This window comes from Candoia aspera, chromosome 1, assembly GCF_035149785.1.
Source record: "Candoia aspera isolate rCanAsp1 chromosome 1, rCanAsp1.hap2, whole genome shotgun sequence".
Lineage (NCBI taxonomy): Eukaryota > Metazoa > Chordata > Lepidosauria > Squamata > Boidae > Candoia > Candoia aspera.
In genome coordinates this window covers 3,936,680-3,952,757 of record NC_086153.1, presented here as the reverse complement: position 1 = coordinate 3,952,757, position 16,078 = coordinate 3,936,680, and the positions used below count along the sequence as shown (strand labels likewise).

At 48.9% G+C, this 16,078-nt stretch overlaps 1 protein-coding gene and 2 non-coding genes across 3 annotated transcripts in view; all 3 read left to right on the top strand.

Moving 5' to 3' along the window:
- Positions 1–16,078, top strand: part of TEX14 (testis expressed 14, intercellular bridge forming factor) — an 81,706-nt gene that overhangs the window by 4,362 nt on the left and 61,266 nt on the right. Inside the window, 7 exon segments of the mRNA XM_063291095.1 lie at positions 6,878–6,992; positions 8,425–8,590; positions 10,186–10,322; positions 11,794–11,875; positions 12,901–13,031; positions 13,136–13,249; positions 14,995–15,118. Of these exon segments, the coding sequence (XP_063147165.1) occupies positions 6,878–6,992; positions 8,425–8,590; positions 10,186–10,322; positions 11,794–11,875; positions 12,901–13,031; positions 13,136–13,249; positions 14,995–15,118 (869 nt within the window).
- LOC134488653 (small nucleolar RNA U3) lies at positions 827–1,043 on the top strand. Its single transcript, XR_010066982.1, has one exon. It is a non-coding gene; the product is annotated as a small nucleolar RNA U3 (small nucleolar RNA).
- On the top strand, positions 3,189–3,405 carry LOC134488654 (small nucleolar RNA U3). The gene has a single exon (XR_010066983.1). It is a non-coding gene; the product is annotated as a small nucleolar RNA U3 (small nucleolar RNA).

Below are 16,078 nucleotides of genomic sequence, written 5' to 3'. Positions count from 1 at the left end.
ATAATGCTAGTAAAAATGAAACTATGATGGTTTAAGGCAGTATTTTTCAATTTGGAAAGTTCAGTTGTGTGAACTTCAACTCCCAGAATTCCTGAGCCAGCATACTGGCTGGGGAATTCTGGGAGTTGAAGTCCAGACATCTTAAAGTTGCCAAGGTTAAGAAACACTGCCATGTTTTAAGAGTTGCCAAGTTTGAAAAACACTGGTTTAAGGCAATGTATGAATCAAGGAGATTTCTGATCCAGGATGCTAATCCGAATTGCAGCAATTTCTACTTCTTTCCAGCGGATGGAAGGCTTTGCAATACTGTCTCCCCAAGTTCAGGGACGTTCATTCCAAAAGCCAGGGGCATAGGACGAACGCTTAGCAACGGGAGCGGGAGCCAGCTTGTTCCTTGTCGGGCAGCAGCCGCAGGTCTCGTGTGAAAGGGATTCGCGGACGTCCGCGGCGCTATCGGCAGTGAAATGGTTAACAGAGCGTCCTTTCCAGAGAGTGACGCCTGCGAGACCCGCCTCTTCCGGAAGCCGAGGGCGTGTCGTTGAGCCCCCGAGCAAAGAGAAGCCTCCCTCCAGGTGAAGCGTGATTGGTTGTCTGGTTCCCCGATGCAAATGTAAGCAAGGGGACTTATGGTCTTGCAAGGATCACTGAGAATTTCGGCTGTGGAACGGCGTTTTCGTGAAGAAATTCTGCGGGGGTGTTCGTGGCTGATTACGCGCTGCGGCGGGAGCGAAGGCGGCGAGGCCTCGTTTGTGGGCAGGGTCGCGGTCCCTGTGACGTGAAGACGGGTGGGTGGGGGTGAGGGCTTGTCGGCGCGGCTGGTGAGGTTAAGACTATACTTTCAGGGATCATTTCTATAGTATCCAACTAGAGAAATGCACTCGAAAGTGATTGGCTGAGCGAACCACGAGGAGGAGGCGAAGCGTGTTCTCCTGAGCGCGAAGCGAGCGGGCGGTGCCTCTTGGAGTGGCTGCCGCCCGCTATTGATGACCGTTCCGCCTTTTCTTTGCGAGGAGGTCGGAGGGAGAGGACGCAGTCTGAGTGGTTCGCTCAATTTTTGAATCGAGTCAATGAAAAGTAAATTTTCTTTTTTGCTGTGATTGTGTACTTGCTCTGGTCCGCCTAGCGGTTGGGTTACCACAGCCATGAATTTACAGCTGTGTTTGATTGCCAGCGGTGGTGTTTGCAAGGTGCTGGACTTCACGTGTTCCCCGTTGTGTAGTGCTTTTCTGTGGGGAAACGTGGATTACCAATTCTCTGCAGTTTTAGTAATTCCTTGATTTACTTCCTAGCAGTTGATTTCATCCAATGCAAATACGCATTCACTCTAGTTCACTTCCATTTACGTGGCTGCAGTAGTTTCTCCCTCCCTTCCTCCCTCTGTCTTCCCCACTCCAGCAGGGAAGGTGGACATTTCTCTTTCTCCCCCATCCAAGCACTGACCACTCCTGTTCCTGCTTAGCTTCCAAGGTCAGCCAGGTGCCGCTGCCTAGAATGCTTAACCTGGTTAAACTGGTTTGAAATAAACCAAGTTGAAGTGTGTTTGCAAAAGCTGATTGCCAATCTGAAGTTTTTTCCGAGGTCCAGTGCGCTGTTGGATTGTGAGCCTTCTGTTTGTTATAAAATGCATGTGGAATATCTTGTGTGTTGCAGAGGAGAACAGCGTTTGACCATGTGATTGCTCAGAAGTAAATCTTCCTGCCTATCCTGATCAAATGGGCTTGTATTTAGATTGGGTGTTGGCTGGGGAAATTCTGAGAGGTGAAGTCCACACATCTCCAAGTTACCCAGGTTGAGAAACACTGCTTGAGTCTTAAAAATCAGTCAGATGTCATGCGGGTGGCCAAGAGAAAGGCTGGCTGGGTAGGACCAGCAACCTCCTTTTTGGGATGTGCACAACTCATTGAAGTGTCACAAAACATAATGGCTGGGTTTGCCCAGGTCATTTCCTGACCTCAGAGGGGACGACATACTTTGTGTTCTCTGGAGTTAAGAGATATATCCTGAGAGAGATTTGGTATTGAATAAGCTTCGGTCTGGTACAGAAAAACCTCCCTCCAGTCCAGCTGAAAGGGAGTCTGGTCCAGTAGCACCTTTTCCAATAAATAGGTTTTGTTAAAAACATGTGCCTTTTAATAGAATTTGTTAGCTGGGAAAAGCGCCACCTGGGTCCTCCTGGTCTCCTATCAGAAACATGTGCATTAATTCAGCAGGAGTCCAGTTCCACAGGATGTTTCTCAACCTCAGCAACTTTTAAGACGTGTGGACTTCAACTCCCAGAATTCCCCAGCCCAGCATGCTGGCTGGGGAATTCTGGGAGCTGAAGTCCACACGTCTTAAAGTTGCTGAGGTTGAGAAACACCGTTGTAGAGAGACAGCTGTGTTAGTCAATGGTAGTGTTATGGAAGTGGATTAGTATCCTTAAAAACCTCACAGTGCATATGTCTGATAGGGTCACCAGGAGTCGTTAATGTCTCGATGGCAACCAACAACAACTTGTTGCATTAAGGAGCACCCCATGTTTACAATCCACAATGCTAAGTGAAAATCAAACTCAATGAGGGTTGAAGGGGTTTGGGAATTAAGATGTTGCAAAAATTAGTTGGCTTTCTGATCTCAGGATGCACATCCAAATTTTGCTTCCTTCCAGCGGTTGGAAGGCTTTGCAATACCGTCTCCCCGAGTTCAGGGACGTTTATTTCAAAAGCCAGGGGCATAGGACGAACGCTTAGCAACTGGAGCGGGAACCAGCTTGTTCCTTGTCGGGCAGCAGCCGCAGGTCTCGTGTGAAAGGGATTCGCGGACGTCCGCGGCGCTATCGGCAGTGAAATAGTTAACAGAGCGTCCTTTCCAGAGAGTGACGCCTGCGAGACCCGCCTCTTCCGGAAGCCGAGGGCGTGTCGTTGAGCCCCCGAGCAAAGAGAAGCCTCCCTCCAGGTGAAGCGTGATTGGTTGTCTGGTTCCCCGATGCAAATGTAAGCAAGGGGACTTATGGTCTTGCAAGGATCACTGAGAATTTCGGCTGTGGAACGGCGTTTTCGTGAAGAAATTCTGCGGGGGTGTTCGTGGCTGATTACGCGCTGCGGCGGGAGCGAAGGCGGCGAGGCCTCGTTTGTGGGCAGGGTCGCGGTCCCTGTGACGTGAAGACGGGTGGGTGGGGGTGAGGGCTTGTCGGCGCGGCTGGTGAGGTTAAGACTATACTTTCAGGGATCATTTCTATAGTATCCAACTAGAGAAATGCACTCGAAAGTGATTGGCTGAGCGAACCACGAGGAGGAGGCGAAGCGTGTTCTCCTGAGCGCGAAACGAGCGGGCGGTGCCTCTTGGAGTGGCTGCCGCCCGCTATTGATGACCGTTCCGCCTTTTCTTTGCGAGGAGGTCGGAGGGAGAGGACGCAGTCTGAGTGGTTCGCTCAATTTCTTTATTCCCCCCCACATTTTTTTTAAAATCCAGTGAACGCTTCAGTGCGTGTACTTCAGACAGTGCTGACCTTCAGGTCAGTTTTATGAGTGTTGGTGCTCTTGCAATGTGCAAGACTTTTATCAGGTGGATGCAAAATTTGCATACCCAGCTCCCCCAGGGACGAGTCTGTCACCTCTGGAATGTCATCCATCCACCTGGCCCTTGGTCGGCCCCTCTTCCTTTTGCCCTCCGCTTTCCCCAGCATCAGCACCTTCTCCAGGGTGTCCTGTCTTCTCATTATGTGGCCAAAGTATTTCAGTTTTGCCTTTAATATCATTCCCTCAAGTGAGCAGTCTGGCTTTATTTCCTGGAGGATGGACTGGCTGGATCTTCTGGCAGTCCAAGGCACTCTCAGAATTTTCCTCCAACACCACAGTTCAAAAGCATCGATCTTCCTTCGCTCAGCCTTCCTTATGGTCCAGCTCTCACAGCCATATGTCACTATGGGGAATACCATTGCTTTGACTATGCGGACCTTTGTTGTCAGTGTGATGTCTCTGCTCTTGACTATTTTATTGAGATTTGTCATTGCTCTTCTCCCAAGGATTAAGCGTCTTCTGATTTCCTGACTGCAGTCAGCATCTGCAGTAATCTTTGCACCTAGGAATACAAAGTCTTTCACTGCTTCTACATTTTCTCCCTCTATTTGCCAGTTGTCCATCAAGTTGGTTGCCATAATCTTGGTTTTTTTGAGGTTTAGCTGCAAGCCAGCTTTTGCACTTTCTTCTTTCACCTTCATCATAAGGCTCCTCAGTTCCTCTTCGCTTTCAGCCATCAAAGTGGTATCATCTGCACATCTGAGATTGTTAATGTTTCTTCCAGCGATTTTAACTCCAGCCTTGGATTCCTCAAGCCCAGCATGTCGCATGATGTGTTCTGCATACAAGTTGAATAGGTAGGGTGAGAGTAGACAGCCCTGCCGTACTCCTTTCCCAATCTTAAACCAGTCCGTTGTTCCGTGGTCTGTTCTTACTGTTGCTACTTGGTCGTTATACAGATTCCTCAGGAGGCAGACAAGATGACTTGGTATCCCCATACCGCTAAGAACTTGCCACAATTTGTTCTGGTCCACACAGTCAAAGGCTTTAGAAGAGTCAATAAAACAGAAATAGATGTTTTTCTGAAACTCCCTGGTCTTTTCCAGTATCCAGCGGATATTGGCAATTTGGTCCCTAGTTCCTCTGCCTTTTCTAAACCCAGCTTGTACATCTGGCAATTCTCGCTCCATGAATTGCTGAAGTCTCCCTTGCAGGATCTTGAGCATTACCTTACTGGCATGTGAAATGAGTGCCACTGCTCGATAGTTTGAACTTTCTTTAGTGTTTCCCTTTTTTGGTATGGGAATATAAGTTGATTTTTTCCAGTCTGATGGCCATTCTTGTGTTTTCCACATTTGCAGGCATATAGTATGCATTACCTTGACAGCATCATCTTGCAAGATTTTGAACAGTTCAGCTGGGATGCCATCGTCTCCTGCTGCCTTGTTATTAGCAATGCTTCTTAAGGCCCACCTAAACTCACTCTTCAGGATGTCTGGCTCTAGCTCACTGACCACACCGTCAAAGCTATCCCCGATATTGTTATTCTTCCTACAGGTCTTTGGTATATTCTTGCCACCTTTTCTTGATCTCTTCTTCTTCTCTTAGGTCCTTGCCATCTTTGTTTTTGATCATACCCATTTTTGCCTGGAATTTACCTCCGATGGTTCTAATTTTCTGGAAGAGGTCTCTTGTCCTTCCTATTCTATTGTCTTCTTCCACTTCCGCACACTGCTTGTTTAAAAATAATTCCTTATCTCTTCTGGCTAACCTCTGGAATTTTGCATTTAATTGGGCATATCTCCCCCTATCGCTGTTGCCTTTTGCTTTCCTTCTTTCTTGGGCTACTTCTAGCGTCTCAGCAGACAGCCATTTTGCCTTCTTGGTTTTCTCTTTCTTTGGGATGCATTTTGTTGCCGCCTCCTGAACAATGTTGCGAACTTCTGTCCAGAGTTCTTCCGGGACCCTGTCTACTAAGTCCAGTCCCTTAAATCTATTCTTCACCTCCACTGCATATTCCTTAGGAATATTAGTGAGCTCATATCTAGCTGATCTGTGGGTCTTCCCTAATCTCTTTAGTCTGATCCTAAATTGTGCAAGAAGAAGTTCGTGATCGGAACTACAGTCAGCTCCAGGTCTTGTTTTTACCGACTGTATAGATGTCCGCCACCTTTGGCTGCAAAGGATGTAGTCAATCTGATTTCGGTGTTGTCTATCTGGTGAAGTCCATGTATAAAGCCGTCTCTTAGGTTGTTGGAAGAGAGTGTTTGTTATGCAGAGTGAGTTGTCTTGGCAAAATCCTATCAGCCTACGTCCTGCTTCATTTTGTTCTCCCAGGCCATGCTTACCTGTAATTCCAGGTGTCATTTGACTGCCCACCTTAGCATTCCAGTCTCCCGTGATGAAAATAACATCTCTTTTAGGCGTGTTGTCCAGTAGGTGCTGCAGATCCTCATAGAACTGCTCTACTTCAGCTTCTTCAGCATCTGTGGTTGGGGCGTATATTTGGATCACTGTGATGTTAGATGGCTTGACCTGAATTCGAACTGAGATCATTCTGTCATTTTTTGGATTGTATCCAAGCACTGCTTTAGCCACTTTACTATTAATTATGAAGGCTACTCCATTTCTTCTGTGGTCCTCTTGTCCACAGTAGTAGATCTGGTGGTCATTTGATGTGAAGTGGCCCATTCCAGTCCATTTCAGTTCACTGACGCCCAAAATGTCTATCTTTAATCTTGACATCTCACCAATAACCACATCCAATTTGCCCTGGCTCATAGATCTTACATTCCAGGTTCCAATGGCGTGTTGATCCTTAGAACATGGGATTCGCCGTTCGCCACCAGCACCGTCGGCCGCTAGCCGTCCTTTCGGCTTTGAGCTAGCTGCGTCATCACGTCTGGGGCTAGTTGAGCTCATCCTCTGTTCCTCCCCAGTAGCATTTTGACCATCTTCCGACCTGGGGGTCTCATCTTTCGATGGTATACCGACATATCTCTGGTTTACTGATCCATTTAGTTTTCACGGCAAGAATACTGGGGTGGGTTGCCATTTGTGACCTTCCCAGCCAGCTTCTGACAAGCAAAATCAAGGGGAGCTGTGCGATTTGCTTAAGGACCACATGATTCATGGTGATTAATGACTGCTGCAAAAAATCAGGTGTGGTTATGTGATGCCTCTCTTAACGATGGGTTTTCTGGTCCCTATTGTGGTTGTAAGTCGAGGGCTATCTGTACTTCATTCCATATTCCAGGCAGGGCCATAAATGGTTGGCTTGCCAGTGGATAATGGGAGCTGAAGTCCAAAGCTTAGAAAGTCCAGATGGTTCCCCCAGCAAGACTCACATTGATGTTTTCCCATTTTTCCCCCCTGTGTAGGAATCTCTACCCACTCGCTCAACTCCCTAGGACAAACCCCTCTCTTCACAGCTGCCTTGCTCGGACTGGGAAAACTTGTGGATATCCTTCTGGATTATGGTTCGGACCCGAACCAGTAAGTACAAAGCATTGGGTGGGAATTGGGACTCAGGTCAAATTACCGTTTTTTTTAAAAAAAATTATTTTGCAGTTCTGCAGAAGGTGTGAGAAAAAACCCACTCTTTAGTTCTCCGTTGCAACTCTTGTGGACAAGAGGGCAGGCCATCTCCAGCAGGCTGAAAGTGAGAGCCTGCAGTATCCCGAGGGGGGTCAAAAAAGTCAAGATGGCGCACATGGCTGCAGGATTGGAGCCCTGCCCAAGTCACCAGGCACTGCTGTCATGACCACATCTGGATTTTGTTGACTCCCCCCTGAGGATGCTCCCAGCTTTTAAAAGCTGGGCCTCCCACTCAATGTTTCCTGCGAGATTAAGGGCCACAGTGGGGGGATTAACAATTGAAACAACCCCAGCTGTATTAGGCATATGATTAATCCCCCATTTTCTGTATTTTTATGGTTCGGGTGGGTTAAGAACCTTAAGCCTGTTTTCAGTTGACGTGACTTTGGGGGTGTTTTCAGCCTTGAAACGGCAGGACCAATATTTCTCAACCTTGGGAACTTTAAGATGTGTGGGCTGCAAGTCCCGCTATTCCATGTGGGTGCAGTTTCATCTTAGCTTTTAATACAAAACAGGCCTTGGGCCAGTCCCTCTCTCTCAGCCCAAGAGCCAATCAGGTGTGGTAGGAGAGTTCTAGTCCCGCCTTAGGCATGAAAGCCGGCTGGGTGACCCTGGGCCAGTCCCTCCCTCTCAGCCCAAGAGCCAATCAGGCGTGGTAGGAGAGTTCTAGTCCCGCCTTAGGCATGAAAGCCGGCTGGGTGACCCTGGGCCAGTCCCTCTCTCTCAGCCCAAGAGCCAATCAGGCGTGGTAGGAGAGTTCTAGTCCCGCCTTAGGCATGAAAGCCGGCTGGGTGACCCTGGGCCAGTCCCTCTCTCTCAGCCCAAGAGCCAATCAGGCGTGGTAGGAGAGTTCTAGTCCCGCCTTAGGCATGAAAGCCGGCTGGGTGACCCTGGGCCAGTCCCTCTCTCTCAGCCCAAGAGCCAATCAGGCGTGGTAGGAGAGTTCTAGTCCCGCCCAAAGCTGGCTGGGTGACCCTGGGCCAGTCCCTCCCTCTCAGCCCAACCCACCTCACAGGGTGGTTGTTGTGAGGAAAATAGGAGGAGGAAGGAGTACTAGGTATGTTCCCTGCCTTGAGTTATTTGTAAAAATAATAAAGGCGGGATAGAAAATAAAAAAAATAAAGAAAATTCAATATAAAGAAAATAATTAAGAAAAGGAAGAAGGGGGTACAGTTTCATCTTAGCTTTGGTAGCATTTTTTTTCCAAGGAATCTTGGTGTCATTTCCCACCAGAGCTGACAAGGAATGACTAAAGGAATCGCTTTACGTAGTTAGAGAAAATACAGAAATTGTGCATAAAGTCATAGCTTTACTGTTGTTGTTATTTCAGCCGTTGTTACGATGGGAGCACCCCGATCCATGCGGCGGCCTTCTCGGGAAGCCAGTTCATTCTTAGCAAACTGCTTGACGCCGGTGGGGATCTGCGACTCCATGACAAGGATGGGAGGACCCCCCAAAGCTGGGCTGTGACCGCGGGGAAAGAAAGCAGTGCGCAGGTGTGTAATTGGGGGCGCTTAGAGATGTGCCTGCAAGTGTGGGTGAAGTTACAACATTTGGTAGGAAGTAAGCAAACACTGAGAGCCAGTTGGGTTGAAGAGTGTTATTTGGGTATCCTTGTTTTCCTCTTCCCACCTCAGCCTTTTTTCCTTTTCTGCTGTGCCATTTTGGATAATGAACCTGACACAGAGAACCATCCCTTTTAATCAATACTTTAGCCACTCTGGGAACTCTCTAGCTAATCAGCAGTGTGCAAAATGCTTTGAGTATGTCAGCAAAATACAATAATCCCATTCAACGCTCGCCAGGAGCCACAGAGGAGGGCCCTGAAAGTGGCGGCTGCTGTGGGTGAGCGACTAGTGTGAAAGCCTGGTCCTTATCCGAATGGTGAAATGTTCACCATTTCTCAACTCACCCCACTTGCTGACTATTGCAGGCTTCCCTAAATAGCTTCAGAGAGGCTGTTTGGTGTAGTGGTTAAAGGCGCTGGACTAGAGGCTGTGAGTTCTAGTCCTGCGTTAGGCACAAAGCCAGCTGGGGAATTTTGGGCCAGTGCCTTCCTCTTACCCATAGGAAAAAGCTGCTCCTTATATTCATGAAACACTGGAGGGGAATCACAGCATACAGGTAGTCCTCGACTTACGACCATTCATTTAACAATAGTCCGAAGTTACGACAGCCTCGGAATGGGTGCCTTGCAGTCTGTAAAGCGCTTCAAGCGTCGCAAACCGTTGCCCCCCCATAATCACATGATTGCATTTCGGGTGCTTGGCAACCAGCTCACATTTACGACTGGTGGCAGCATCCCGCAGTTACGTGATCAAGTTTTGCAACATTTTTTGCCGTTTTCTGGCAATACCCACTGGGGAAGCTGGATTCACTTAATGACTGCGGAGATTTGCTTAACAACTTGTGATTTGCTTAACGACTGCTGTAAAAATGGTTGTAAAATCGGTGGTGACTTGACTTACGATGGAAATTCTGGTCCCAACTGTGGTTGTAAGTTGAGGACTACCCGTATTGTATTGAAGTGGAAAGGGCATCTTTTGTGGCTTAGAACCATTTCAGTCCTTCCTCCCACTGAGTACCACGGATCTTTCCGAAAGAACTGCCCTGAACTGTGTTACTTCCCTCACTTTTCCCCATGTACTGAAAATGGCTGTAACTTAAAAACATTTTTTTTTGCAAATCTAGGTTCTCATTTTTTAAAAAAAGTATTAATCTCAAATGAAAATTAATTCAACATTAAGTTTTTCATGGTGCTTAATTGGGTGCCTGCAATGCTTTGCCTTGCTGGCCTGCCAGAATAATTGGAATAAAAAATGCAACCCGAAGCCTGGATTTTGTCCCCCCAGGACCGATGTCTGCCTCCCTCTCCCCGAACTGGTCTTGGAAAAATCCAGCATCGTGGGAAGCTTGGTGTCCCTACTTTCTTGTTCTGCAAAGAAACCGAAAGAACCTTTAAAGAATTCCACCGGGCGGTGTTTTTTCCTCCTTTCTGTGCTTTTAAAAGTGGCCCTTCCCTCCTGCCCCCTTCCCCATGGAAAACCCCTTTCCACTTTGCATAGTGCCCTTCGCCCTCCTCTGCTTTCAGATGCTTGAATTCATTCAGCGCTGCACCACTCACATGCAAGTCGTCCTCCAGAATCAGTCCTTGGATCTGCTGAGGAAAGTGGACTCGCCCAGGGCCCTGGTCCACAGCCCGTCCAAGTTTGGGGGAATTACGCAGGGGTAAGCCAAAGGAATTCTGTTCTTTCCCCCTCCGATAATAACCGAGCGTTCCTCGGTGGAAGAGATTTTATCTGCGTTCCTGCAGATGTCTCCCCCCTGGGTGGGGAGAATGCCAAAATCCAGATGCTGCAGTGGGGCAAGATGGTTGCTAGGAGGAGCTTCCTAACAGCAGGGCGTGTTTTGATCGCAGGGCAGGGATCCGCTGGCATGAGGTCAGTTATTGGCTTGGTTTAGAGCCAGGCTTAAGACGGCGAGTAAGAAGAAAAAGCAGGTCGCATTGCTCTAGAGCAGAGGTTTTCAAACTTGGCAACTTTAAGATGGGTGGACTTCGCTCCCAGAATTCCCCAGCCAGCCTGCTATAAGATGTGACGTCTCACCTAACAAGCCATGGTGATTTGCTTAACGACCGCAGTGGAAGTGACGTCATAAGTCTGTCGTGGTCGTGTGATGTCTTGCTTTTCAACCGCATTGCTTAGCGACGGAGTGGCTGGTCCCCATTGTGGTCATTAAGCGAGGACTACCTGTATTCTCCTGAAAACTAGGGGGGGTCCCTTCTGAGACGCTTTCTCCACCTCTGTCTCTCCTTTGGACTCAGATTTCTCTTGTCAGACCATTGGCTGGGCTGTGGCGCTCTCTCCTGTCTCCCAAGGCCTTTCCCACATACCATTACAGGGGGAGACATCCTTCCTGTTCCCCCTGACTTGGAGAAGCCGAACCAGCAGCCTTTTTGCTCCAGCAGCAACGCTGAGAAGCTCCTGTCAGCACCTGGCAAAACCCCTTCTTTTTCCCACCCAGCACAGACTGAGAAAGGGCCCGACCGATGCCGCCTTGAAGGTGGCTAAATGGTGGCTAAAGACTTTGGTGTCAGCTCAAGCAACACAGAAGAATTGACCATTTAGGAATAAGATCCAGACATAGATGTTAGTAGAGGAACAGTGTAAGATAGCACAGGCTTGTAATAAATAGAAAATAAGTAGGTTTGTCCAAAATGGACAAGCCTACTGAATTTTTTAAAAATAACCTCCCTGGGGAAACCCAGGGAAGATCAAAACCGCCTCTCTTGCTGTTCTGTAGGTAAAGGTAAAGGTTTCCCCTGACATTAAGTCCAGTCGTGTCCAACTCTAGGGGGTGGTGCTTACCTCCGTTTCAAAGCCGAAGAGCTGGCGTTTGTCTGTAGACACTTCCCTGGTCATGTGGCCGGCATGGCTAAACGGAACGCTGTTACCTGCCTGCCAAAGTGGTACCTATTAATCTACTCGCATTGACATGTTTTCGAACTGCTAGGTTGGCAGGAGCTGGGACTAGCAACGGGAGCTCACCCCGTCATGCAGATTCGAATTGCCGACCTTCCGATCGGCAGGCTCAGCAGCTCAGCGGTTTAACCTGCAGCGCCACCACGTCCCTTTTGCTGTTCTGTACCATCTCCCAAAAGACACCCCCCCCCCTCACAATTCTCCATTTTGCTCTTCAGGGCAGCTGACAGCCCACTAGGGAGGTTCATGAAACGTGGGAACAGCGTGTCCCAAAACATCTTCAGTTTTGGGTTCGGGAAGGTAAGACAACAGGTTCAAGATGGTGGAGATACTGGGAGCTCCATTCGTCCAGGACGTTGTTTCTCAACCTCCTCAACTTTAAGATGGGTGGACTTCAACTCCCAGAATTCTGGGAGTTGAAGTCCACCCATCTTAAAGTTGAAGAGAGGTTGCCTGGTCACAGAGATACTCTAGCAATGACCTCCAACATCCCTTCCAACTCTTTGATTCTCATGAAGCTGTAAAGAAAGCTAGCCAAAGTGCATCCTGGAGTTGGGAGGGTTCCTTGAGGCCATCCAGTCCAGCCTTCTGCTCCGTGTAGGCATCCCTATTAAAGCAGCCCTAACAGATGGCTGCCCGGTCATTAGCATGCTTTAATCTGAACGCGTCCAGCAAGCTTCTGGGTATTTAGTCAAACTGCTCTCAGGCATTAGAGGCTTTTTTTCCTGACAGAAAGACAGTTTGGTCTGGCCATTAAGGTGCTGGACTAGGAATGGGGGGACCATGAGTTCTAATCCTGCCTTCTGAAAACCCCTTTGGAAAATCTTGCCAAGAAAATTGCAGGGTCCTGTCCATGCAGTCCCCAAGAATCAGGACTGACTCAAAGAGAGACAGTTTGGCACAGCGGTTAATGTGCTGGACCAGGGGCAGGGAAACATGAAGGTTAGTCCTGCCTTGGGCACAAAGCCAGCTGAGTGTTTCCGGGCCAATCCCTCTCTCTCAGCCCCAGGAAGAAGGGGGGAAGGGCAAATCCCTTTGGAAAATCTTGCCAAGGAAACTGCAGGGGCTGCTCTGTGTAGTCACCAAGAGTCAAGACTGACTCAAAGACACCTCCAAAAATTTAAACGCCATCTTTTGTATCTTAAAAGTATTATAGGTGTTAGCATTCCTGTGTATGAAACTCCCATCTCAAGTCTTCCAGTTCTCAGTCTCCTTCCTTCCTTCTCTCTCTCTCTCTCCTTCCTTCCTTTCTTTTACTCCCTCCCTCCCTCCCTCCCTTCCTCCCTCCCTCCCTCCCTTCCTTCCTTCCTTCCTTCCTTCTCCAGTTTTTTCTCACCAGCAAGAGGCAGATGGGTTACCTCGCTTCCCTTCCCATCATAGCGGATAAAGAGGTCGTCCAGGCCGATGACGAGCCCACCTTCTCTTTCTCCACCGGGCCGTACATGAGCATGACCAAGTAAGTCTTGCAGAGGACAGACCGGCCTCGGGACTGTGCTTGCAGGCCAGCCCTGGTGCCGACGCAGGCGGCTGGGTGGCAAACCGACCCCTTTCTTCCCGCAGCCTGATGTGGGGTGGCAACCGTGTCACCGTGAAGGAGCTGAGCATGAAGCCGCACCAGCACTGCAGCAAGCTGCGCCTCTCTGACCTCCTCCTGGCCGAGCAGGAATACAGCAGGTGTGCGGGGGGGGGGGGGGGTTGGCGGTGGGAAGGCCCTTGGTGGCTTTCTGGGAGGTGGGTATCCCGGGGGGCGTTTGCACGGCCCCCGAGGACAGGCGGAAGTGGAGTTGGGCCATCGAGGGTTTTGCCTGGGGTGGGACCAGCTGCTGTTGGCTGATCGTATTGTACGGATCATCCCCCCTTCCCTTCCTTCTGCACAACCATCCCTCCATCATCTTTTCCTTCCTTCCTGACTTTCTCTCTCTCTCTCTCTTTTTCTTTCTTTCTTTCTTTCTTTTTTCTTTTTTTCTTTTCTTCCTCCTTCCTTCCTTCCTTCCTTCCTTCCACCTTTCTTCCCTTCTTTCTTCCCTTCCCTCCCTCCTTCCCTTTCGTTTTTCTTCCTTCTCTTTTTCTCTCTTCTTTTCTTCCTCCTTCCTTCCCTTCTTCCACCTTTCTTCCCTTCTTTCTTCCTCTTTCTTCCTTCCCCTTCCTTCCTCTTCTCCCTCCCTCCTCCTACTTCCTCCTTCCTTCCTACGCTCTCTCTCTTTTTTTCCTTTGTATTGATTTACTTAAATGAACAAACCAAAAAAACAGAAAAGGGGGGAAATAGCGCACACCTACAGCCAGTATAAGGGCATTTCATGTCTGTGTGTAGGGTTGTTGAGTTTTACTCAAAAAGCAAGAAGGAGCAGGTACCATCGTCACCATCCATGCAGGGGGTGTCAGCAGCTCCTTCAGAAGTGGGATCAGGCCTTCAGTCCACTGAATCGTTGATAAATTGATCTTTTCAGTCCTGATAGACAAGTTTCTTATTCAGAAGGAGGCGGTGAATCCATTTCCACCGTCCAGCTGTCAATTTGCACGTAGTTGATCAAAAGAAGGCTGCCATCTGAACATGCTAAAACATCTCAAAGTCCAATTAGGAATTGGAACATCTTCCAGGAAGAGCCAAGTTTAAGACATGGCAAAACCACGTATGAAGGAAGCAGCCTTTTGTGTGAGATAGGATGTGGTTTATTTGCTGGGCCGCTGCATCTCCAGGAAGCGTAACCATGGCCTGGGTCCAGGGTTAAGCCTGAGGGATGAATGCTGACTGGAGAAACACAGGTAGTCCTTGACTTACGACCACAGTTGGGAGCGGAATTCCCATCGTAAGTCGTTGCGGTCGTAAGTCGAGTCACCACATGACCAGACCCAATTTTACGACCATTTTTACAGCACTCGTTAAGCAAATTCCACTTCCCCAATGGGTGTTTTTTGCCAAGAAACAGCAAAAAAGTCTCAAAAATGGGACCACGGATGCTGCAACTGGTTGTAAATGCAATCAAGGGACCGGGATGTGTGTGTGTGTGTGCGACATTTTGTGATGCTTGGAAGGGCTTTACCGGCTATAAAGAAACCATTCTGAGGTTGTCAAAACTTCGGACTGTCGTTAAACGAATGGTCATAAGTCGAGGACTATATTCCTGAAATAGGCTGTCATCCTGAGCCATCTTCTGTGCAGGGGGAGCAGGTCAACCAAATCAAGATGGCACCCATGGCTGAAGCCCACCCCTTTTAAACGTGCATCGTGTGTGCACAAGGAGGTGGGGCTTTGCACCACCCTGGAAGCCATCTTGACTGCTTTGCCCCCTCCTGCAGACACCCTAGCTTCCACGACTCATTTTCCTTCAGTTGTCCATCCTCTCTAGAAACGGCATCCCTCTGCCCCGCAGCTAAGCATGTGTTCCCCTAACCGCTTTTCCCCTCTTCCTCCTTGGCAGCCAACTCCACCACCCCCACCTGCTGCTGCTGATGGCCGTCTGTCTGTCCAACGACTTGGAGAAAACCCGCCTGGTGTTTGAGAGGGTGAACTTTGGGTCTCTCTACAGCATCCTTCACGAGCGGGTAAAGTGGCAGCCCACGTCTTCCTAAGAGCTGTTCGTTGCGTGTTTCTTGTCTCTTTCCACCTATGGTTTCGGGCGGCTCCTGAGCTGCGAGTGCCTCTCTCCACCCCAGCATTTCTCGACCTCGGCAACTTTAAGACCTGTGGACTTCAACTCCCAGAATTCCCCAATGGCACATCTTAAAGTTGCCACGGTTGAGAAACACTGCTTTGCCCCCTTGTTTGTCCTTGAACAACCCTGCCAGGTAGGCTGCTCTGTAAGAGAAGAAGCAGGTTCAGCGAACATCAGGTCCCAGATTGAAACATGTGCCTCGCCAGTCTGAACCCTGTCCAACTACTCTGCCATTAGCCCTTAACCAGAGTATTAGTTCCTGTTCAGACATTGTCACCTTCCCTGCGTTACCCTTTCGTTGGCGAGGCTTCAACCAAGTCCTGGCCTCTTCTCTTCTCCCCTGCTTGAAATAAGTTCTTTGTCCTTCCTACCTTGTCAGAATGTTGTGCTAGCTGACATGTAGGGAGCAGATGATGGGGATCACTGCTGATACTCTTGTTTGCTGGCTTAGGGACCTTGGATATTTCTAACCACCTGATCCATGATCACTGATCCACGATAAAAGTAGGTTTGGGATGGACGGATGGGCTTTGTATGGTATCAAATACAACCTTGGTACGTTCAGTGTGTAAGAACACAGTGGAGGAAAGGGATTGAACTGTGGGGTCCTTGGTGCTCTCTGAGCTTGGCTTGCAGACGTTTCAGTACCCAACTAGGTAACGTCATCAGTGCGGATGAGGGTGGGGTGTGCTCCCTGTTTGTATACAGCAGCTCGCCCTGCTAGTGTTGGTGGGGGTGGGGTTTTCTCCTTGGTGGCTCCTTGATTAGGGTATTGTCTTCTGTTTGATTGTTTGTCTGCTTGATTGTTTGTCTCCTTGGTAGTTCCTTGATTGGGGTATTGTTTTCTGAT